General features: G+C 37.9%; 1 protein-coding gene across 1 annotated transcript in view; it reads left to right on the top strand.

Annotated features, from left to right (window-relative positions):
• The window catches only part of exd3 (exonuclease 3'-5' domain containing 3), a 64,470-nt gene that overhangs the window by 9,399 nt on the left and 29,015 nt on the right, over positions 1-26,056 (top strand). The window contains exons 3-18 of the mRNA XM_067433521.1: positions 3,199-3,263; positions 4,316-4,663; positions 6,887-6,940; positions 7,017-7,156; positions 8,283-8,389; positions 8,508-8,581; positions 9,588-9,626; positions 9,727-9,893; positions 10,139-10,286; positions 10,431-10,629; positions 10,771-10,880; positions 11,025-11,202; positions 11,275-11,438; positions 11,861-12,061; positions 14,292-14,345; positions 14,518-14,649. Coding sequence (XP_067289622.1) covers positions 3,199-3,263; positions 4,316-4,663; positions 6,887-6,940; positions 7,017-7,156; positions 8,283-8,389; positions 8,508-8,581; positions 9,588-9,626; positions 9,727-9,893; positions 10,139-10,286; positions 10,431-10,629; positions 10,771-10,880; positions 11,025-11,202; positions 11,275-11,438; positions 11,861-12,061; positions 14,292-14,345; positions 14,518-14,649 — 2,180 coding nt within the window. The remainder of the gene's footprint in view (positions 1-3,198; positions 3,264-4,315; positions 4,664-6,886; positions 6,941-7,016; positions 7,157-8,282; positions 8,390-8,507; positions 8,582-9,587; positions 9,627-9,726; positions 9,894-10,138; positions 10,287-10,430; positions 10,630-10,770; positions 10,881-11,024; positions 11,203-11,274; positions 11,439-11,860; positions 12,062-14,291; positions 14,346-14,517; positions 14,650-26,056) is intronic.

The raw sequence follows: 26,056 nt of genomic DNA, 5'->3' as shown, positions 1-26,056 counted from the left end.
TTTCAGCCGCGGCATTTATCAAGGGCAAGTATTGCGTACACCTGGATTGCAGAGGTGCGCACAGCTTCATAAATCAGGAGGTGAGAGGAGTGTAAGCATAATCTTACGCCAACATATACGCCTGTTTCTACGCAAGATTGATAAATGAGGGCCAATGAGCTGTGATGCCCAGTGTTGGGTTTTAATGCATTACTAAGTACTTAAAGGGGTACTTCAGCGCTGGGAAGATGAATCTGTATTTAAACTGGGTCATCAATGCAGTAGAAATGTGAAATTATTTTTGAATTTGGTGTCTTCTAGACTGAGAAAAGACAGAAAATGTATTTTTGTCCCATGGGGATGAAAGACTACAATTCCCAGAATGCTTCGCTGCCCTGTGAGGCCATTCCCAACACCACCAACTTCATTACTGTGACTGAGTTAGAGAAGACACTGCAATTAAAAACTGAAAGTGTCTGTTCAATATAATGAGTGAGTCACCGTGCGAGTATCACAGCACTGAGCACTAACTGCACGAGTGATGAGAGCTGAGGTAATCGCGACTACATTCGCGGCATACATTCACAACGCGAGTTCAGTCTGGCACGCGTTTCAGTTCATGCCTTTGCAAGCTGAACTTTCATAGAAATGAATTTGAGAAGTTAAAAGACTTACATTTCTCACCATAGCTCCGTTTAAATGATCCTGTCTGCAAGCTGAGCTCTCCCTGCCAGCTGAGTGTAATCTCCCATCCCCCATGCGCAGATTCAAAACATGCGGAAATGGCTCCCTCTGCTGGCTGTAGTCTTTAGCCTCTGGGCAAACATTCCTCCTATGATGCAAAAATCGTCATTTTGCATCATAGGAGGAATTTTTCCAGAAATAAAATGCATAAATCTCTCGTCTCAGGGAGATATGAGGGGGGAAAGCACAATAATTTGAATATTCTCCAGGGTTTCTACTGATACAAAGCCATATGCTAATCGCTGAAGTAACCCTTTAAAGCTGCAGTCCGTAGTTTTTCCTCTTGGTCGCCATCTCTGTTCGAAATCTGCAATTGCAGTTATTCACGGAATTATAAACTTTCCGTGAATTGTGCCTTGGCACGGCACAGCGTGGATGAAGTCAATGTTTTAAGAATGTATGGCTGTCAGTCATTCAGATTCACAGAGTAAGTAGCTAACATCCACTTTGTTCTGACCAACTATAGGTTAAAAAAAGCACTGCAATGATTAAATCTAACGATCACTTATCACGTAAAACTGTGCAAATTATACTTGGTGCTTGTTAAAGCTACACTGTGTGATATTTTCCCCCATCTAGCGGTGAAAAGGTATACGACCATCCAGTGAATTATAGTTTCTGTTCCTCTCAATTCTGATTTCGTTTTAACTCCTACGGTGGCCGATTTAGTCCAAGATTAACATGGCAATCCCCCTCTTCACATTCCACCGCATTCGACTCGGTGCCATCGAGTGTTAAAACGCAAAAGGCGAAGCTTGAATTTACGGGTATGTCCCTCTTTGGCTAATGTACTTTCAAGATGGAGGGGCAACATGGCAACAGGGGCAATATGTATTTTCAATGGCATATTATAACCTTACGAGAATACTTTATTACTTGAAAGAAATAAATATACATTAATGAGCACATATATTGTATAAATGTTTTTTAGCTAAGAATAAACAAAAAAAAGTTACATAGTGTAGCTTTAATGTAAAAGGGTTACTTCAGCGATTAACATATGGCTTTGTATCAGTAGAAACCCTGGAGTATATTCAAATGATTGTGCTTTCCCCCCTCATATCCCCCCGAGACAAGAGATTATTGCATTTTATTTCTGGAAAAATTCCTCCAATGATGCAAATTGACGATGAGCTCAGCTCAGCTCAGAGCTCAACTCAGCTTCAGGCACTCATTTTAATGGAGCTATGGTGAGAAATGTTTGTCTTTTAACTTCTCAAATTAATTTCTATGAAATTTAAGCTTGCAAATTACCTTAGCTCTCATCCAAGCGGCAACCTCCCGCGATCTCTCTTGAAGCCAATACGGAAGTAATGTAAACTGTAATTCCTTAACTAGCCACTAGAGGCAGGCTCCAGAAGGGAGCAGAATCTCATTGAGCCCCATGTTAAAATTCTCAACTTTAAAGCAGAAAAAAACATGTTTACAGCCTGGTACAAATTGTGGCTTTGGCTTATAAGGCTAATTTTGATCTTCATGACAACTCTGAGGGGGGTGAATTTTTTTATAACTCATTCGTTTCCGTTATATTAAGCCTTAAGGTTCTGCATAATTAAGGGCGTGGTTACAAGTGGATAGCCATTTATCCGCCGTCTATAGTTATTGCGTCACCTCAGCTCCGCGCACGTCCCGCCTTTTTGCCCATTTTCTGTTATCCGGGAGTGACACGCGTTGACTCGCTCACAAGATGGCAACGCCCAGCTCGCCCATACTTTAAGCTTCAGAACGGCTTATCAGAATCCTATGGGTGACGTCACGGACACTACGTCCATATTTTTTTACAGTCTATGCTCTCATCACAAGAGCTCATCAGCTCATTTATCTCACTCCTGCAGTTAGTGCTCAGTGCTGTTATACTCGCGCGGTGACTCACTCATTATATTGAATAGAAACGTCTTCGAGATAGCGTCTTCTCCAACTCAGTCACAGTAATCCAGTAGGTGGCTTTGGGAATGGCCTCAAAGGGCAGCGAAGCATTCTGGGAATTGTAGTCTTTCATCCCCAAGAGACAAAAATACATTTTCTGTCTTTTCTCCGTCTGGAAGGCACCAAATTCAAAAATAATTTCACATTTCTACTACATTGATGACCAAGTTTAAATACAGATTCATCTTCCCAGCGCTGAAGAACCCCTTTTACATCAGCATTGAGTGAATACATTTAATGTGTATTAGAGCTACCTGTAGTTCAATTTCCATTTCTGTGCAGTCTTATTTCTAATTGCCAACAAATGAATGTGGAGTAGAAGTGAATGTCTCCCTCTCATAGCTAGCACAAAATAATAGATATTTGCCATAATGCACATAGCAAATCGAGAAAGGCACAATAAAGAAACCTTTAACTGTTTAATAAAAAATGGCAAAATACAATACAATTAACGTGAGAATTTGTGAGGTGGAGTAAAAAACAGACATATAGTTAAGAGCGGATGAGTGTTGACTGTGTGTAACCCGGGTGTCATGTGTTTGGCCCCAGGTGTTGACCTGGCTGCCCTGCAGGAGCACCTCTGTGGCCTGTGGAACAGGAAAGAACAGGAGGAGGTAAGAAACAGATGTAATTGGACTCGAGCTGAGCGTGAGAGGTGAGATTCTGGTGATAAGATCACTTGACAGAAAGGATGTGCACGAGGGGCCTAGTAAACGGCAAAATTCTTCTCTCACCCTCGCCCCTCCTAGTATTTAAGAGATACTCCATTACTTTTCAGATATTCCTCCAGCTCTTATGAGCATAATTTAGACCTCAAATAAAATGATCAAAGTTGCAACCACAGTTAATTAAAAGAAGGATTTGGGTCGATACAAGTCATTTGCATTTTTGGTACAATGACCATTAGCACAGAAAATAATTTCAATTTGTCCCTCAGTATATTACTAGTACATTTGCTTGACTAGTAATCACTAGGCTAACCAAAATGATATCACCACATTTTAATCACTGAAATTCATCATGTTTAAGAAACGAATATATTTCCAATGCTTTACTCAATCGTGATATTTGGTTCTGAATTCCACTAGTATGGGATGAATGTTAAATATTTTCATATTATTATAATAATAACACAAAATGTAACTTGAGGATTAAAACAAATCATTGTGCAACATTGACCAGGTTTTACATTCAAAGGCTAAAGATTTGTATTTTGGGAAAATAAATAAATGGAGAATACACAATATTAAGTAATACAAATTATTACAGTCATTTCAATTGATTATTAATATACTTAATCTGTATTTTCATTTTATATTGTTTTTAATGTTTATTTTTTTATATTTGATTATATATTTGAATTGATTTTATATTTGATTTTGATATTTTTATTTGGAGATTTGATTAATTTCTATATATTTAATTGGATATTTATGTATTATTAATTTACTTCAGTTCATATCTTCCTTTTTTTTAGATTTGTTTTAAATATATTTGATTTGTTATTTAATTAGATTTATTGATTTTATTGATTTTTAGTTATTTATTATTTTATAGTTTTTATATTTTATAGTTTTTATACTCTGCCATAATCTCTCGCTGTCTAAACCTCTCTCTCTCTCTCTCTCTCTCTCTCTCTCTCTCTCTCTCTCTCTCTCTCTCTCAGCTGCGGCAGGTTTTAGCGGGCAGTTTCTCGCAGATGCAGGAGCCCTTGACTGGTCTGCTGTACTTCCTGCAGGACTGCTTTACCGTCCAAAAGGGCAAGACCTCCACACTGAACCAGTTCATTCTTGCAGAGTTTATGCGCTGGAGGACCAATAATCCTCAGGCCAGTCTGAATTACCTGAGGGAAGAAGACAGACTGAATTTACAGCTACAAGCCCTGGGGCTCCTCACAGACTCTCATCCCGGGTACATGGACCCCCTGCTGGAGATTTATCAGCTGAGCTCTCTAAAAAGACCACTGCTGCTAGAACATGTGGCCTTCCTGCATGACTCCCGCTGCTTCAAAGAGGTGAGGGGAAGTTACCAGTCCATATAAGGTGATTGACACTTTCACAACATGCTCCGATATGATGATGTAAGAAAAAATGGCTGCTTGTGGTTGAAACGTAGCCCAGGCCAGAATCTGAGTGTCATATTCATATTCACATTTCATATTTTCATGTGAATTTTGAGTAATTCTGTAAAATAAATGTTTATTAAATTGAATGTGATTCTCGTTTTCTATCATTAAATGCGGGAATCATATTTATTTTATGTGTAAATAAACAATAAAAAAAAATCTACAAACCCGATTCCAAAAAAGTTGGGACATGGTACAAATTTATATTCTTTTTATAATAGTCTGGAAACATCTGTGGAATGAGGAGACAAGTTGCTCAAGTTAAGGAATAGGAATGTTGTCCCATTCTTGTCTAATACAGGCTTCTAGTTGCTCAAGTGTCTTAGGTCTTCTTTGTCGCATCTTCCTCTTTATGATGCGGCAAATGTTTTCTATGGGTGAAAGATCTGGACTGCAGACTGGCCATTTAAGTTCCCAGGTCCTTCTTCTACACAGCCACAATGTTGTAATTGATGCAGTATGTGGTCTGGCATTAGCCTAGAAATCTAGACGCACCCTAGCAACAGAAAATCTAATCTGCCGCAAATATCGTCTAGCAACTCTCAATACACGTCTGAGCTATAAAAACCGAACTCTGGTGAGGCCAATCACATCGTGTATAGAGTCGGTGGGCGGGGCTTAACATAATGAAGTTGTTCTTGCGTGCTACTAGTAAACACTGAAGCTGGCGAACGGCGGTCTTTCGAATCGGCTTTGACTGCGACTCTGGAAGACTTGGAGTTAAGCTTTTCTCTGAGAAAAGAACAAAGAGCGGCACTGAAGTCATTCTTAAAAAGGGAAGATGTGTTCAGAGTTTTGCCGACCGGATACGGCGAAAGTTTGATCATCAACTAACCTTAGCTCCACTTCACCTTCGTTGCTCTGGTTGGTTGTAGCGCTATCCAATTGCGTGCAGAGGGAGTTTGAAAGACCACCGTTTATCCCGCCCCTCGGTTTGAGCCCTGTCAATGGTGAGTTTCCAGACCAAACATCTTGATGTGGGTCTGGCTTGTCAGGCTAGTCTGGCATTGTCATGTTGGAAAATGCAAGGTCTTCCCTGAAAGAGACAACATATGGATAGGAGCATATGTTGTTCTAGAACTTGGATATACCTTTCAGCATAGATGGTGCCTTTCCAGATATAAAAGCTGTCCATGACACACACACTCATGCAACCCCATACCATCAGATATGCAGGCTTCTGAACTGAGCACTGATAACAACTTGGGTTGTCTTTGTCCTCTTTGGTCTGGATGACATGGCGTCCCAGTTTTCCAAAAAGAACTTTAAATTTTGATTCGTCTGACCACAGAACAGGGTTTCACTTTTGCCACAGTCCATTTTAAATGATCCTTGGCCCAGAGAAAACGACTGCACTTCTGGGTCATGTTTAGATATGGCTTCTTTTTTGACCTATAGAGTTTTAGCCGGCAACAATGAATGGCACAGTGGATTGTGTTCACCGACAATGTTTTCTGGAAGTATTCCTAAAGACATGTTGTGATTACCATTACAGTAGCATTCCTGTATGTGATGCAGTGCCGTCTAGGGGTCCGAAGATAATGGGCATCCAAGTATGGTTTTCCGGCCTTGACCCCCTTACACACAGACTTCGTTCCAGATTCTCTGAATCTTTGGATGATATTATGCACTGATGATAACTTCAAACTCTTTGCAATTTTTCTTGAGAAATTCCCTTCTGATATTGCTTCTCTATTTTTCACTGCAGCATTGGGGGAATTGGTCATCTTGACTTTTTATACCCAGTCATGTTGCCAATTGACCTAATAAGTTGCAAATTGGTCCTCCAGCTGTTCCCTATATGTATATTATATTTTGGATTCATGAAATCCAAAATCAGCCAATATTTGGCATGACATTTCAAAATGTCTCAATTTCAACATTTTATATGTTATCTATATTCTATTGTGAATAAAATATAAGTTTATAAGATTTTGAAAATTATTGCATTCCTTTTTTATTCACAATTTGTGTGCCAACTTTTTTGGAATCGGGTTTGCAAGACTTTAACATGCTCAAGAAATATTAGGCACCAAAAGATAATGTTAATACAAAATAACATGAATTACATGAACATTCTGTAATAACATGAAATCTTGAATTTTCTTCCAGGCGTTGGTGTTCAGTGTCAAAGTGGAGCTCCAGAAAGATCTGGACATGGAGAAGGTCAGTTCAACTGCACTGTTGAATATAGCTGGATGTTTACCCCATCTTACTTCCACTGTCCTGTTTGTACTGGCAGATGTGTGTGCCACTCATTCTCATGGACAAGCTGTCGCTGGCAGAGCTGTATGTGCGGGGCCATCCTGACCTGCAGCAGCGGCTGATCACACTGCTGGACTCCTGGTGCGATCCTAACTTCAACATCCAGGCCTTGCTCAGGTGACAATTCCTCAGTGTTCAAAGCAAATGGGTCTACATGTTGAATATTATTTAAATGTTGAAAAATGCCAACGTATTTTGAAAATGTTTAATACCCTGCCATACTGTTTATTATGTCTCAATACAGAATTAGGAATTTTTGAGAGAACTGTGCATGAAAATGATGTCACAGAACAAAAGGCCTTTAATTAAGTGTGATTTTCCTTTATGCAAAAAAAATGTAATATTTAGGGGGTCACGCATAATCTGGATTTCTTCACATGGTTCACCTGAAATATCAATATTGAATCATTTATATTAATATTTATGTTTTTATTACGATCAGTATTATTATTAATCTCTCATTCTATAATATTCAATAATTGTATCCATTCATCCATCTTTTTTACATTGTTTACACGTCAGATTTTACTTGTAAAAAATTGGGCAAAACATTCATAAATATTTAATTGAATATTTTTATTATTATTATTAATAATAAATATTATAAAAATTCTAATCTGTCATTTTATAATACTCATTTATGCATAATTTATCATTCATCCAATTTTTTCTACTGTACGTTTTAGTGTTTTGGTGCCTGATTTTTACTTCTATGCAAAATTGGATATAATTAAAAATGTTGTTGTTATTATTATTATTAACAACAATGATGATGATGATAATAATTATAGTTATTATTTTCTCTTTTTATAATAGTCATTTAGCATTATTAATTAATCTTAAAGTTTAGATGCCTGATTTTTTTACAATTACGTAAAATTATTAAATATGAATATAATTTTTTTAAATGTAATATTATATTAATAACAATATTTTCTCTCATTTGATAATACTCCTTTATCCGTCACTATTAATTAATCATTTTTTTTAAGTTTAGATGCCTGATTTCACTTATACCAATGAATAATAATAGTTTGTTCTATCATATAATGCTCATTTATTCATTATTTATCCTTGTTTTCTACTTTTTTTTTTGGTTGATGGCTGATTTTTACTTCTTTGAAATATATTATAAATTAATAATGAATAATAATAATAATAATAATGATGATGATAAAGTCCATCTCAGTGCATCTATAATACAGAGTTTGCTGAGTGATTGTGACGTGTTGTGTGTTTGCAGTCAGTTCCCACACCTGGTTCTCTCCAAACATCAGACGGACCAAATTCAGCCCAAGCTGCTCAGTAAGCATGTCTTCAGACTCATGGACAAATTCTGCATTGACCCAGGTGTGTGAGCGTGTCAGTGCACAACTGTTTGACACTTTCATCATCTTAAGTGTGTATGCTTTCTGAATGTTTATGTATCTGATGTTTACCCTTGTCCCGTGGGGTTTGGTTGCTACAGGTCTGTGCTCTAATTCTGTCTACAAGAGGAAGCTGGACTCAATGAGGTTTCTCATGTACAAAACCTTTGGCGAGGTGAGAAAAATTACCATTTACACAGCTTTTTTTTTGCATCACATTGGTCAGAAACATTTTACGGTGTTGAGTGTCAGGTTGCTAGAAATCTACTTTTTGTATTCATGTTGGTTTCATATGGTTTTCAATTCAGTGACTAAATATGTCATCTGGTGCAACTATCAGGAATATGAATAAAAGTACACATCTTAAACATTATATTCAAAAGTGTTTTTAATATATTTTGCAAGGCAAGCAGTATTTGTTTTTACAAATGTAAGGAATTATTAATTTATAAATAATATAATTTATGTTTTTGTAGAGTTGCACAGCGTAGCAGACTGAATTAACCTTGTCTGGTTTTTAATCATTTTTTTTTTTTTTTTAACTTAGAAACACATCATGAGAGTCTACAGAGGTCCTGACTGATATCATGTCCTGTTTTATAGTTTTATAGTATAATGATATTTAATTAATGTTTAATATTAATATTAATATTAATTAAAATATTTTATTATAAATAAAATACATCAGTTGCTTTATTTTCAATAAATATACATACATTTAATGTGAGTAATTAATTAATAATTAGTAAAGCCCTTTTTTATTAAAATATAAATTCTTTTTTTTTATTATTAAAAAAAAAACAAATTAATAAAAGGTTATGGCAATAATTTTAATGTTTTCTTTTTTTTCTTAAGTTTTTTCTTAAATTTCTGCATTATGAAATGACAGTTGTATGATCCTGATAAAATAAAACGGATAAAATTGTAATCATTCTTTTCCTAAAAGATGTATACTTGTGTGTGTAATGAGTTGCAGGTTTTTAAATGTATTTTTTCAATAAATTAGTAGATATTTAATTCACATAATCAAATATGTTTTATAATCAATCAAATCCTAAATATTAAGATAAAGCTTTGCCCTTAATTTACCGCTAAATATTTTAAGCACTGAGAAATGCATTACATGTGAATAATGTTTGTGATGTTTTGCAGTGATGTGTCTGCTTCATTGTATTTGACAGAAAAGTATGTCTGAAGAGAACTGGAGAGACCATGTTCAGGTAATACTTATTCTAGTTTGATTCAGAACTTAATTTTAACTGAGTTTTAAGTCTGTGTGTGTATGTCTGTGTGTGTGTCTCTGTGTGTGTGTGATCTCAGGCCATTATTGAAGGTAATCTAGAGCTCCAGATTCAGTTGGTACAGCTGTTGGTTAAACACTGTAGCCTCAAGACTGCTGCCCAGTGGGCTGCACATTACAGCTTACCCAGAAACCGGCTTCCCATAGGAGTCTGGGACACAATTCAGAGCCTTTCCCCCAAGGAGCTGTAAGTATAAAATACACACACAGGTCTAAAAAAAAAAACTATATTCATGTAGACCTCCCATAAATTATTTTCATACCAATATTAATAATATTTTCTGTAACCCTCACACAAACCTACTGTTAAGTTTTTTAAAATATTTCACTATTTATGAAGAAACTTTGGCAAGTGGAGACAACCCTGCATATATACACACACACACACACACACACAACCATCACCCTCACACAAGTATGTTCTTGTCATAGAGAGATCTGTGCTGTAAGCAGCCCACCAGAGTCCTGGACACCACTTCAGTCTGATCAAAAATACTACCAGTTGCCTCTGGCCAGAGGAAATGTCCACTTTGTAGAGACATTAGATAAAGTTGAGCAGTGCAGAGAAGCTGTTTTAAAGGTAACGCTTTGCTACTAAGACATCTTTATGTAAATTATGACTAATATATACGTACTGATGTAGTTCATATTGCAACATCAATTTTAATTATTTCTAAAGTACAAGGAAGATTATTTTTAACTGTTTCTCCTTGCTCTGTTTCAGTCTGGCTGTGTTGTGGGAATTGACATGGAATGGAAAGCCAGTTTTGGCACTGTGTCATCTCAACGAGTGGCTCTGATCCAGCTGGCCCTACAGGAACAGGTGTTTCTGCTGGACCTTTGTGCTCATGCCATTAGCCACCACAGGATCACAGTGGACTTTATCAGGGCTCTACTCTCAGACAAGAGCATCATCAAGCTAGGTAGGAGATATCAAGTCGAATAAAGTGGAGAATTTCTGATTTCAATTTCTTCATATTGCGTGTGTTGGTAAACTGTAGGTGGTCTATCAGGAAAGATATGGGGTTTCATTAGTATTGCTAGCTTGTGTATGTATTAACTAGGTTATGGAATGTCCGGAGACTTACGGAGTCTGGTTAGCACATGGCCTGAGCTAAGGGAAGAGCCATTGAAAATGGAAGGAGTTCTTGACCTGCTCCACGTGCATCAGGAGGTACTTCTACAAAAGACCCCAGTCAACTACTGCTGATTGAATGATTGGCTGTAATATTTTATTAAAAATCATATTCAAGTACACATGTTGCTGTTTTTAGAACCTTCCGTTTATTCTGCTAACAAATGACCTCTGTCCTCCCAGCTTCAGCGGTGCTGGTTGAGGGGAAAAGGGTGTCGGTCAGTGGAAGTGAGTGAGGGACCGGCAGAGAAGGGCCTGAGTCTGCTAGTACAGCAGGTGTTGGGAAAACCACTGAACAAAACCGAGCAACTTTCCAACTGGGAACGCCGGCCACTCCGGACCAGCCAACTCCACTATGCTGGTAACACAAAATTCATGTGTTAGCATGATGTTTTTGAACCTTCTCCCATTCTTTTTCTATGTCTATTTTCAGCCGCTGATGCGTTCTGCCTGCTGGACGTCTACCTTGTCCTCTCCAGGGACCCAAAGTCATATGGTTTGCCAGAGGACCTATGCTCCATTCCCTCACCCCAACCGGCCAAGAGCCGCGAGGAGAAGAAAACCAAAGACAGGAACAAGCAGTCTAAAAGAAGAGAGGTCAGTTCACTGGTCTGCCAGTCTCTGACTGCAGTTTTTATGAGCCTGTTGTACAGAAAATTACTCTGTTGTCATAGTTACTGTCATAAAATTCAATATATAAATAGCTGATGAGAATGTGGGCATTTTATGATATGAAATTAAAGAGAACAACTGAGAATTTCTCAATATACAAACCACCCTTTTTGTGGATTTTATATCATTAGTCACATAGTGAATTATTAAAATATATATAATATTTTCACCTTTATCTGTCATTAATAGCCACTGCATATTTTATGTCCAACTGATACGTTTCTTTAAAATTTTGTAGGTCAAAAAAGTGGTCATATAATATGTCCTGCCCACACTTTTCTGTAATATTTATATGGTCAAATAATGTCATCTTCACCAATGATGTTGGAGTGTGTTCCAATTTTTAGTCTCGACAGAAGGCGAACGAGCCCCACTCTGTGGAGAAGGACTGTATTAAGGATTCAGAGTACCAAGGGCCCACCATCACGCCGCCAGAGCTACGTGTGGTCTGTGATAACATGTTGCAGGGTCTAGGCCGTTTTTTGCGATGTCTGGGGGTGGACGTCAAGATGCTGGAAAACACAGATGACCATAAAGTAGCAGCGAAGGTAAAACAATTAGTCACCTTTTGTTAATATTTGATGTAATTGTATTAGATAGATACATTTAATTTGTATGATGTAGGACATCATGTAATGGTCCTCAGCTGTTTCAGTTCATATTTAGAAAGAATAAGTGACTAAACATTTGAGTGGACCTCAAAGGGACCTGTGGGGCTTGATTCTTGGACCTTTGCTGTTTGACCTATACAGTGAGGCAAAAAGTATTTAGTCAGCCACCAATTGTGCAAGTTCTCCCACTTAAAAAGAAGAGAGATACCTGTAATTTTCATCATAGGTAGGTACACTTCAACTATGAGAGACAGAATGAGAAAAAAAATCCAGAAAATCACATTTTCTGATTTTTTTAATTTTTTTTTGTATTTCTTTTTATTAAGCATTTTAATTACAAACAAAAACATATATAAAACAAAACAAAGACACAGCACAGGAAGTAATTAACATATCTATGAACATGTGGATAATTTACATACAGCATTTCATCATATGATTGTACCTACATTTTTATCCAGTTTCTGTTTATGACCGTTTGATCTTTAGACACTTTAAAATATTCTCCCATTTTTTAAACAGGTGCAATTTACCATTGAGATAATACCTCAATCTTTCTAGAGTTACAACTTCGGATATCATAGATTTCCACATCTGAGTAGAAGGGGCATCACTACCAACCCATTTGACCATTATAGCCTTTCGAGCCAACATTAGGAGAAACTGAACAATCTCTTTGTGAGCTCTCAGAGGGTCAGGTATAAGCCCCAGTAGGCACATGAGTGGGCTGAGTGGAGCTGTCTGTCCTATCACCAAACTGATTTCACTGCATACTGCCTGCCAGAATACCTCAATGTTCTTGCATTCCCAAAGACAGTGATATCTAGTGCCCTTCGCTGAATTACATTTAGGGCAATTCGGAGAAACAACTGGAGTATACTTACTGTATACATTTTCTGATTTTTAAAGAATTTATTTGCAAATTATGGAGGAAAATAAGTAATTGGTCACCTACAAAAAAGCAAGATTGTCTCTCACAGACTAGTAACAACTTCTTTAAGAGGCTCCTCCACTTGATACCCGTATTAATGGCAGCTGTTTGAACCCATTATCAGTATAAAAGATACCTTTCCATAACTTCAAACAGTCCAAAGTAACAAAGGCTACCATCAGTAACACACTACACCACCAGGGATGCAAATCCTGTAGTGCCAGACAAGTCCCCCGCTTAAGCCAGTACATGTCTGGGCCCGTCTGAAGTTTGCTAGAGCATTTGGATGATCCAGAAGAGGATTGGGAGCATGTCATATGGTTAGATGAAACCAAAATAGAACTCTTTGGTAAAAACTCAACTTGTCGTGTTTGGAGGAGAAAGATGGTAAGTTGCACCATACCTACTGTGAAGCATGGGGGTGGAAACATCATGCTTTGGGCTACTGCAAAGCATGATGCATGAAGCATGATAGTCCCTTTTCTGCAAAGGGACCAGAATGACTAATCCGTTTAAAGGAAAGAATGAATAGGGCCATGTATCATGAGATTTTGAGTAAAAACCTCATTCCATCAACAAGGGCATTGAAGATGAAACATGGCTAGGTCTTTCAGCATGACAATGATCCCAAAAACACTGCCCGGGCTACGAAGGAGTGGCTTCCTAAGAAACATTTCAAGGTCCTGGAGTGGCCTAGCCAGTCTCCAGATCTCAACCCCATAGAAAACTTTTGGAGGGAGTTGAAAACCCATGTTGGATCCACCCCCAAAACATCACTGCTCTAGAGGATAACTGTATGGAATAATGGGCCAAAGTACCAGCAACAGTTTGACCTCTGTCATTGCCATTAAAGGGTATTCAATTTTTTGCCCCACTGTATATGCCCACACAAGGCCAAATAATGTAAAGTAACAAAAATGCCTACCAAATAAGCACCAAGCACCTAGGGTTATCATCAATTGACTATAGCCTCATTAGATTCTCCTACAATTAATTAGACAAAACGGAGGTTGTCATATGTGGCCATAAAGAACCTAAGGCAAATTCCATTTGTTTTAGCAAAACAATTATGTTTAAAGACTTGGTGTCCTCTTTTATGTTACTCAGTTTTACTAGTCATATCAAATCATAACTAAACCACCCTACTATTATTTCATAAAAGTAGTAATGTATTTGTTAATATATTGTTAAAAAGTTATGTATTTGTTGTCATGTTTTGTTATATTCCTCCTCCAGCTGGCCCGTGCTGAAGGTCGTGTCATCCTCACCGCAGGTCAGCCCTATCAAACAGTAAGTGTTTGAGATATTGAGAAACATGCAAGCTCTGTAAGCTTTCTTGTATCCTATTGCCTACATAGATAGGAAGCTCACTAGGTTTTAGTACAAAGCCCCACTTTGCATAACAAAACCCCTGTTCACTTGAATTTATTTGGTGTATGAATGTGTGTGTCTCTGTGAATAGTTACGGTCACAGGTCGGAGAGGGCCGCTGCCTGATTTTGGACTGCTCAGAAAAGGCACGTGACCAGGCTGTGCACGTTCTCAGACATTTCCACGTCCGCCTAACCCCTGCAGACATCTTCAGTCGATGCCAGGTCAGTTGTGCATGCCTTATACAACCCCGTATGTGTGTGTGTCAGTGTGTGTGTGTGTGTGTGGGTCTTACATTTGTTATCACTAGAACTGAAACCGCTTCCTCTTTAAAAGGACAGCTTGCATTTTTTTATCAACTGTTAAAGGGGGTAAAAAGGGAGATTCACTCTTGATTGTGGCATATACCACACAAAATGTGCACTGACACTGCAAACAAACACTAGGAGCCTAAAAAAGTTGACAACATGGAGGTTCTTAAAGATCTTAGAGGAAATCAATAACCAGCGTTTTGCGTTTATACATAAAATGTATACGTTTTTAAAAGTTTATACTAAAATTGCTCCCTGTCTTGAGAAATGTTTGCCCTATCTGCAGACATAAGAGTTATGAGACCAGAAGGAAGCTAAAGAGATAGAGGACTTCTCTGGTGACACTTCTCCTGTGAATCATTGGCTTGAGATGCCTCTGTGCTTTTCACTAGAATAAGTGCAGGAGGAACTTTCTTCAAGCATTTCCTCTCACATAAGTGATGATCGGAATTCAGACAATGGGTATGAATAAGGAAATAAGCAATTACCGGAGGAATACATAAATAACAGGAGACAAACTGAAGGAAAGAGTTAAGACAAAAAGGTACATAGTTATCATTAGAGATGCACTAATATGGTTGCTTGGATGGTGCTTGCTGGATTCTAGATTATTATTGGTGGTTGCTGCCTAATTGCGTACTAGTTCAAGTCAAAATAGAGTTTTTATGATAGGCTAAATTTATAAGTAAGATCACTTTGAAACATCACAACAGCTCTTTCCAGAAAACCACATAGCATGTGGCGTCCCTCAGGGCTCGATCATTGGACCGTTGCTGTTGAATCTACCTATTGCTATTGTTGCTAGGGTGTTTTTTGTGGTTGCTTGCTAATTGCTTGTTCAAGTCAAAGAGTTTATGTGACTGGCTAAGTGATCTAGCTGGATCACTTACAGTAGAAACATCACAATACAACTCTCCCCAGAAAACCACATGATTTATGGTATAGATCATGCCCATAGCCGAACAAGACTTGTGTCGAAATTGAATAATTGGGATTAGAGGTTTGACAGAAATATGAGCTTTCATATTATCAAACATAATATTGGTTAATACTGATAAGATGGATAGAATAGATGTATTTCTATAATAAATAGAAAGTGTAAGGGTTGATGGGAAGGGAGACGATGAAAGTAGAGTGAGAAGACTGCAAGAGAGGACAGGTAGAAAGATGTAGTGAGAGATAACACATAGAAAAACAAAGGGAGAGACAGACTAGGGTGTGAGACAAAGGGAGAGATGGAGGCAGATATGTGCCTGACTCATTCCTGCTGTAATACCTGAGCTCCATTAGAGCTGCACCTCCGGCTCCAATGCAGGTCTACAGTTGTTTATTACCTGTGATTTTAGGATTCAAGAGTGGCACAGTAGAACGGATTAACATTGTAAACTAAAGTGTTGACTTTAACGGTAGTGTATACTCACACATAATTAGGATAAACTATAGCTATAATTAACTATGCATACATGCTTATAAGTATTTTATTTTTCTCTACACATAAACGAACCATAAAACGAACATAGACAAATGACAAGTCTTCTGAAGCCACTGTGAGGAACAGAGCAAAATTTTGAAGCTTTCAAATCACATTTGCATTATCAAACTTGGAGCATCAAAACTTATTAGGCTATGTTTGATGTCAGTGGCATACATGTGATGTAACAAATTTAAAATTTGCGAACATGTGAATGAGAATTGAAAGCTTATTTCAATAAATAGCTAACTGTATTCATTGTTTGGACTCATTTGGACTAATTTTATGATCAATTAACTCATTGTATGATACTTTTATGTGCCATATATTCATTTTTCTGCGCTTGACATCATTTGCCGCTATGCACTTTCATTGTTTGTAAAGAAGAAGTAGCATAAAGAAATAGTCATATGGGTTTGGAAAAATGATGAGTAAATGATGACAGAATTTTAATTCTCAGTAAACTATTCTTTAAATTATACTTAGTACAACCTATTATTCTTTATGTCATGACCATTAAGCTGTTGATGCGACATACTGAAAACTCAGTGACTGCGCAATTCCACATGTATCATTTGGCACACACCTCATAACAGTCAAAAGAGTTTCTACCACACCAAGTTCACACCTACAGCCAGTGAGGACAGGAGAACGCGGTTGAATTCCAGACTTGGGTCGTCTGAGCTCCACATGGGTGGTGGTTTCCCCAAATGTGTCAGTTGTGTGACCACCAACCTTTCCTGATCGGGTGGCCGCCAGCTCCCATCCGGATCTGTCGCATTCCACCATTTGTTGCCCGAGGTTTCATCCACCTCTGCATGTTTGCTGAACAAATTGTGCTAGAAAACGTAGCATTTTTAAGATGGAATCATTGGAATGTAATGGTGAGGTTGAATTAAACACTGTATGATAGTGGAGTGGGGGGGTTTATAAAGAATGCATTTTTGGAGTCGCACCCCAGGGCTGGTATGTGGAAGCCCACCCATGCTAAGTTAACCCTTTTGTTATCTGATTGTAAAGTCCTTTGATTAACAGTGGCTGGGTGACTTGCCCCCGGCTCTGAGAGACATTCCTAGAGCCCCCTGTGTGGCCCATTGATACTCATTGCCAATCATTAACCTCTCCCCTGCCCGTCCCGCCATAATCTCTCTCTCTCTCTCTTTCTCTCTCTCTCTCTCTCTCTCTCTCTCTCTCTCTCTCTCTCTCTCTCTCTCTCTCTCTGTCTCTGTCTCTGTCTCTCTGTCTCTCTCTCTCTCTCTCTCTCTCTCTCTCTCTCTCTCTCTCTCTGAATTCCTCTCTGTCCACACCAGGTTTAAGTCAGGATCAGGGCTAAGCTGAGTTCAAAAGTGTGTCACTACACTAAATGGATTAGAGATCCGACTAGATGTTCCTTGTCAGCAGCATATTCACTAAAATTACTGTTAACACTTTTAATGCACATTTAATACTACCATTCAATGGTTTGGATACACCTAAGCAGCATTATTATTAATAATACTATTAGAATAATACAATTCCAAATTTAGAATAGAATAAGAGTAGTCATCAAAATTATGAAATGTAAGCCCTTTTCACCCATTAAAAAATTAAAAGGAGACCGTGACTAGGTTCCTGATAATTTAATATGACATCCAATAAAATTGATAATTGATCAGTTAATTGAAGTGATATTAATATTTGTTACAAAATATTTCTATTTTGCGACTTTCCCCTCCAGCGTTTAAAAAAAAAGTTTTGTTGTATGAATATCTGCGCATGCAATATATTAAAAGAAAGAACAGAGCCTGCTCTTAAACAAACAAACAAAACAGAGTTATTCTAGCTTGATGCATTCCTTTTTTACCAACAATTAAATATGGGCAAAAAACGAAGAATTATGTTCTTAGACCACATTCGGATCGGATTCAGAACCATTATCAAAACATAGATGACGATAGTGAGTAAACGCAGAATTAACGTGAACAGAGCGAGCACCGGAGAGAATGCTGCCTGCATTGAAAGAGTGAGTAATGCCTGAGGGTAAAAAATGGACGTTTACAGAGTTTCAGTGACATTACTACATTAAACGATTATATATAATGTTGAATATAATGTATAATGATGCAATTGGTGAATATTTGTGGGTTCTGATAATAATACAAAAATAATAATAATATTTTAATAATAAAAGTACCAAATAACACATTATTTTGGCTTAAGATGTATTATTATATTGAACGCCCACAAAGGATGTCTGTACCTACAAACTTCTAAAAAATGAATTTGCCAAGTCTCTGAAACCTCCTATAAAACTATATAATGTTTTAGAAATAAAAACGTACAAATAAATTAATGTTCACCTTTAATTTGTATTTAGTCTTCATACAAACAAATTATGTGAAACCACCGTCAAATAAACATAACTCTCACTCACTTTATTAATATTAATATCTTTAACTTTAAACTATAATGTAGGCTGATTATATTATTCTTAATATAGACAAAAGTTGTTATAAGACAAAAGTGCTTCAGTCAGGATAAAGAATATAAAACGTGCTCAGAATCTTCATCTTCTGACTCTCAGAATATTCTATAGGGTGGAACTGCTTCAGATGGTTAAGATTTGATTTGTTCCCGCTGCTAGTCGGCACCAGGGGTGGTAATCAGACCGTTCATCAAGATACATACCCTCAGTCACTCCAGCTGACGCTGACGTCACCTGCATACCCTCAATACAGAGTGTCAAAAAGCACTTATGTGCATCCCGTATGCAGAACACAGCGTGCAGCATGGCTATGCCGCGGTTTATTGAGCAGTTTCTTTTAACAGTCTTAAATTTCAGTGTGAAGAACGATTTATAGAGCTCTATTCTCCTTATATGCAAAACCATAGACCTTTATCTACTGAAGCACAAAAAATCAATAAAAGAAGACTCAGTGGCCTATTTGTGCTTTATTTGAGATAAGTGCGCGCTGTATTTTTCAAGACTTTGAACACGATCAAATGATAAACTTTAGTGAAGCACTGTCCGAGCGTCTTTCACAAACTCTGAAAGTTCATTTAAACGAGAATTATCGCATTAGCATAATACATAGAATAACAGATGTCCCTCTTAAATATATAAATAGCCTACATGTAACGATTGCATCGATGCATCATATTGTTAGACATTAGATCGATGCATCAATCTATGTCGATGTATTGTTACACCCCTAGTCAGCACCACTCTCAGGCACATTTTGCAGCATACGGAAACCTGAAGTTTAATATCAGATCTTAGATAGCCAAACCACTTCCACCCCACTGATTTAGTCTTACCTCTCTTATCAGCTATTTCTTCTGCTTTCTCCTTACTTGTGGAAGCTCGTTCAGTCACGTTTGTATTGTGGTTAGGGGTGCTAATTTTGTAGCTAAAACTTGCTGCGTTGGATCTTAGCCTACTGCTGCTGAGCACTGGCTGCGTGTCTCTGGTGTACGTCATCACGCAAGCAGCCTTGTTCTGCTCTTTCTGATGGTTGTGCCCTGAACTGGTCATCTGTTTACGTATGATATCACTTGTTTCTGCGATTCTTCGCATGTGTTTTGATCAGGAGATTCTGTACTCTTTCAGAAGATGTGTAATAGCGTCCCCCTACCATATAGCAGTGAAAACATGGAAAGCTGGCGGGGAAAGAGTTAATTAAATGCTAAATCAAAATTAATGACTGTTTCCACAAAAATATTAAGCAGCAAAACTTGTTTTCAGCATCATTAATAATAAATGTTTCTTGTGCATTAAATTAGCATATTAGAATGATTTCTGAAGGATCAAGTGTCACTAAAGATTGGAGTAATGATGCTGAAAATTCAGCATTGTATCACATTAATTAATTACTTTTTAAAGAGACCATCCATCCATCCATCTATCATCAATCCATCTATCTATCGTGGTGCAAGTGGGCTCCTATATAAAGAAATGCATACACAATTTAACCATAAGCCTTACATTAGGCATGGCAAGTTTATTTATATAACTTTCGGCATCCCTAAGTAATTTATTGGACGTATCCAATAGATCCGATTTTTCAGGATTGGACAGGAAGAGCTCTTGGAATGGAATGGCATTAGCAGTCCTAGATTGTTCAGTTAATGTAAAACAAGAGAAAAACAGCTCGGTTTCCATTCCAGAGCTCTGAAAGCCCTAACCAATAGAGAACAGTGAAAGGTATCTCTTAGGCTTGTGTACGCAAGGAAAGCCTTTTGTTACGATATCTCATTGTAGCGTGACTCAGCAGCCACCACTTATATTGTCATGGTATTTTGGGTAGTTGCTTACTGGCAATAGCCAAAAGAGCACACCCCAAAGTCTTTATGATTTTCTGGTCCCTCAATATGTTCAGAGTTTCTCCTTTTATTATAAATCTATGTTTTATCCCCCCTTACCCTTTCTATCATCTGTTTACTCAACAAGTCCTCTTTGTTCAGAACCTTACCGCTGAGTATGAGCAATAATAATAGTGATGCTTGCTTCAGCAAGAACCACTTATTTTGGTCACATGTTTATGATTCCTTGAAACCAACACCATGTTCTTCATATCTCGTACCACTCCTCTGTCTGGTATCCAGTAATACAGTATAAATCCTCACACATCACCATGTTACTCGTATCATTCCCTGTCATGCCATTCCATAACTGTCACATTGATTTGAATTTGCTGGACCAACACTTGATCCCTGCCATTTCTCTGGGAAACTCTCCGCAGATGTGGCATCCAAACCACTGAGACCGACTACGTTTACTCACTGATCTTCGTACAGCAGCATCAGATGACTCCCAACCCTTTTTTTAGATGCAAGACTAGCAGGTTCTTCGTATCGCAGACGCTACCATGGCATTCACACAGGAGTTCCCACGATACCGTGGAGGGGTGGTTTTAGGGGGCCCTGTTTGTGGGGGATAAACGGGAACCGAAACGACGTGAGAAGATGGAATGAGAGAGAGGAAGAGAAAGAGAGACAGGGTATTTGAAAGAAGGATTTCTGTCTCTTTGATCTGCATAAGGCTGAGAAAAGGGGAAGGATGTGAGAAGACAGGACAACTTTGAGGTTCTGCTGCAAAACACTCTTGGCTGATTTATCATTTTTCCGTTCCTCTTTTCTCTTGGCACATTTGATACCATTGTCATTTGCGGTCCAAACCATAAGAATTACTTGATTTTGTTAATCACACAAAACCAAAACTGACCATTTTTAAAGGGTTAGTTCACCCAAAAATGAAAATTAGCCCATGATTTAGTTACCCTCAAGTTGGGTAATGTGTAAGTGTATATGGCATTCCTCTTTCAGATGAATATAATCGGAATTATATTAAAAACGTCCTGGCTAATCCAAGCTTATAATGGCAGTAATTATTCTGTTTTTAGAGCTGATAAAAATGCGTCTTTCCATCATATAACTGCTCCACATGGCTCTGTCTTCTGAAGTGAATGGATGCCTTTGCATTTGTAGAAAAATATCCATATTTAAAAGTTTCGAAGTTTCGGCCGTGTTTGATTAATTAGCATTTTTCCCTTCAGAATCATTTAATTTATTGTAGTCATTTTGATTTAGAAGTTTAATTGTTCATTATATAGTTAAATCATGCCATTTTAAAGTTTCATAATTTAGTTTCAACAACAGGTTTACATCCATCAAAGATAAAAAAAAATCTCTTTATATACATTGCACATCACCATATTTTTCAAATGACTTGACAGCCGAATAAGTCTCTGTAAATCCCTTATTTCCGCGAGCCTACTCTTCCCTGATTGGCCAGATGGCCCAGTCTGTTGTCATTGGTAGACTGCTTACAGCGTTTGTCAGTAGCTAAACGCCCATTACCATAAACTTCTCTGCTGCCTAAAGCTCACCGATTGTACACACTGTAAACACCGTAACAATGATATTATGATATCAATAATGATATCAATCCAAGCACAAGTCCGAAGATGGAGTTGATTTTGGGAGAGAATAACTTTATCATGCACTTTCGACTTTTCAACTTTGCAGAGCGTTTACATTCACAAACAGCTACAATACACTACATGAAAGGGAATATTTGAAAAACCATGATAGAATTATTTTAAAACCCAAATGAAGAGTTTTATTTACTTTCCTAAAGCTGTTTACTTGAATTAGGCACCAATGAGTGTTTTTTGACCTTGGACGCATGTTATTCTAAAGGCAAAAAAAGAAAGTTTGTCTTTGTAATATGAAATCAACTTTTTCCACTTCTGTCACCTTCTGTCACCATCCAGTAAGTTTAACCCTGTTTTTACGTGGAACTATGGAACATTACAGAAGTAAAATGGGTTGCAAATATTGTTCCGTTTTCATTTTAATAGAAGGAAAAACCCAGTCTAGGTCAATAAGTTAAAAAACAGGCATGTTGCCTTAATGTTGTCTTCCCGACCCCTGTCTGTAGGGCAAGAAGGAAAGGGAAGAGAGAGGAGACGAGAGCAGGGAGACATTCCTCAAACATGCCAAGACATTCCGAGGGAAACCATCCCAAATATTTCCCACTGCGATTCGCACTGTGTGTTTGTGTGTGTGTATGAGCGAGTGACTCCTGTTTCTGGGGCCAATCTGACATACTGACTGACAAGCTGTCTGCACCAGAGCACAGTACAGACCACAGGGTGTGTGTGTGTGTGGGAAAGTGTGAGTGAGAAAGTCAATGTGAGGATAATTGAATCTATGCTTGTTGGAGAGACTGAAAGACAAGGAGGAGGGGGGGGGGAGGTCACGTAAAGCACATCTTTTGAAAGACACAGGAATCTTGTTCGAAGATTTCTTTTTTTTCTTCAACCTCCCTCATAAAGAGCCTGCTATGTAGATACATTTCCAACTATTGGCATAAGGTCTGGACCATTTTGCAGCTTAAAGGGGTGGTCAAACACAATTTCACTTTTTTTCTAACTTTAGCTAGTGTGTAATGTTGGTGTTTGAGCATAAACAACATCTGCAAAGTTACAACGCTCAAAGTTTAAAGCAAAGTGAGATATTTGCTTTTAAAGAAATCTATTTCTGAGGACTACAGCAAACAGCCAGTAGGGAACTACAGCCTTTTCCTCCAGACTTGCTGACATCAGCGAGTTTAATATTTAATTATAAACCTCCCCTCCGAGAATATTAAATAAGGGGGGCGAGGCCATTTTATATTTCTGTGAAGAAGAGTAAGCTGGAGTGTGCTAGGCGGTTAGCGAATTACAAAACAGCTGGGCAAGCTAACCAATGTGAGCCCATTGCGTATTTTTGAGGTACTGGCTTCATAAAACCAGGAAACTATCAGACTGTTTTACAAGGGGAGACAGAGCAGTGTACAATAAAGTTAAAATTTATGAAAAATTATGTTTTTTTTGTTTTTTTTTAACGAAGCATGAAACACGTTACAGTGCACCCCACAAACACAATCAAGCCTTCAAAAGAATGTGTTTCACCACCCCTTTAATTACCCACTTAAACCGACATGTTTGGTCACTTTACATGTTTGTTTAAAGGATTAGTTCACCCAAAAATGAAAATTTGACGAGCCACAGGGTTTAATATGGATTTGTATATGCGTTTTTTTTTTTTTTACTCTCGTAGTTCTCATAGTCTTATGTGTTACCATTCTAAAGAAATACTGAAGAAACAAAGTCATTTATATCATGGATGCCCTGGGAGTAAGCCATAGACTGTAAAAAAATATGGATGTAGTGTCCGTGACGTCACCCATAGGATTCTGATAAGCCGTTCTGAAGCTTAAAGTATGGTCGAGCTGGGCGTTGCCATCTTTTGAGCGAGTCAACGCGTGTCACTCCCGGATAACAGAAAATGGGCAAAAAGGCGGGATGTGCGCGGAGCTGAGGTGACGCAATAACTATAGACGGCGGATAAATGGCTATCCACTTGTAACCACGCCCTTAATTATGCAGAACCTTAAGGCTTTATATAACGTAAACAAATGAGTTATAAAAAAATTCACCCCCCTCAGAGTTGTCATGAAGATCAAAATTAGCCTTATAAGCCAAAGCCACAATTTGTACCAGGCTGTAAACATTTATTTTTTCTGCTTTAAAGTTGAGAATTTTAACATGGGGCTCAATGAGATTCTGCTCCCTTCTGGAGCCTGCCTCTAGTGGCCAGTTGAGGAATTGCAGTTTACATTACTTCCGTATTGGCTTCAAGAGAGATTGCGGCAGGTTGCAAGATAAACGTAACATCTTCTTTTTTGGGTGAACTATTCCTTTAAGTGAGTGAGCTGGGTCCTAATAAGCTCTACAGTTTGCTTTGTTGTGCATGCAACATAAGTGGAGGGTTTATCTGAAATCAGCTTCCCATTGGCCAAAGCTGTTCACAAGAGCACCATGAATGCATGCGTGTGATGCTGACGCAGGAGCTAGTCAATGTTGAGCCGCCGTTCTGCTGTTGAACTCGGACCCTAGCAATGTATTTACAACATAAACAGCGTAGGAGAATGACACAGACAAGAAGAAATTGTTGAATAAAGTTGTAATTGTTGTTTGTTTTTTGCACACAAAAAATATTCTCGTCGCTTCATAAAATTAATTTTTAACCACTGGAGTCACATGGACTATTTTAACAATGTTTTTGCTACCTTTCTGGGCCTTGATTTCATCAAAAATATATCAATTTGTGTTCCCAAGATGAACAAAGTTGCTGGTATGGAATGACTTGAGGGTGAGTAATTAATGACCGAATTTTCATTTTTGGGTGAACTATCCCTGTGATTAAATGTGTTTTAATACAATAATTCTTAACATATTTACCAATATATATGATTAGTGCTTTAATTTTTTTAATCTGTTTTAATCTTTTTAATCAATTTTTTTTTTAAAGGCTGGTTGGAAGTTTTCCAGAGAATATTACAATTATTCACTTTTTTGTTTTTTGTGAACATATGAAACATAATTATTTAATGAATTTATTATTATATTTTAATATAAATTATTATTAATAATTATATTAGTTTGATAATGATTATACAATTTTAATATTAGTTTACCTCATGTTCTTTTTATAATATAATACTCAATATTTTCTCAAACAAAATAAATGGGTCTTTATACACACACACACACACACACACACACACACACACACACACACACACACACACACACACACACACACACACACACACACAAAATATCTAGTTGACATACCAATAAGTACCTCAAACAAATTGATTTGATGCTACTAACCCAGAGAACTAACAACTAGTTCTTTCTCTAAAGTGCAACCTAGACTCGACCCATGTGGCAGTTGCATAAAGCCATCCAGTAAGATTGGAGCTGGCCATTTCAGCAAACTCTTGCCAGTTTTGTTCATTTACCGTCATTAAACTTGGCTAGACTTGTGTGCGTGTGATGTTTTTTTTTGTCAGTTAGTGGAAATTAGCTCAGTGTTTCTTGTCAAGATTATCTTGCACCTTTTCCACCAGTAAACAGAACATTGTGGTTTGGCTAACCTCTTCCCACTTTCACACCCCAAGTGTGTCTTTTTGCCGTAAAGAGTTACGAACTTGCACGTCTGTCTGTGTGTCGAGCAAGGGGTCGATCTGTGCGGACAGGGTCAGGGTATGCGACTTTTTGTCCTGTGTGTGTGCTTGTATCTGAGATGTATTATAGGAGCGTATTTCCTGTTGGCACCCCCGGTTGCTCTCACTCTCTGGGTCTGCGATTAGCTGCGGTGAGGAATCTGTAGCACCCGGCAGCTGGAATGTCCTGTTTGCCGAGATCTGTTTGTGCTTTCTGCGTGCTGTTTTGATTGGCCCGACTGGCATTGGTGTGTATGTGTGTGTCGGTAACGCAATGCAGAGCCTTGCTGTTTGATGTGAGCCATTGTGTC

The sequence above is a fragment of the Pseudorasbora parva genome, chromosome 23 (genome assembly GCF_024679245.1).
Source record: "Pseudorasbora parva isolate DD20220531a chromosome 23, ASM2467924v1, whole genome shotgun sequence".
Classification (NCBI taxonomy): Eukaryota; Metazoa; Chordata; class Actinopteri; order Cypriniformes; family Gobionidae; genus Pseudorasbora; species Pseudorasbora parva.
This window is presented reverse-complemented; position numbering and strand designations above follow the sequence as displayed.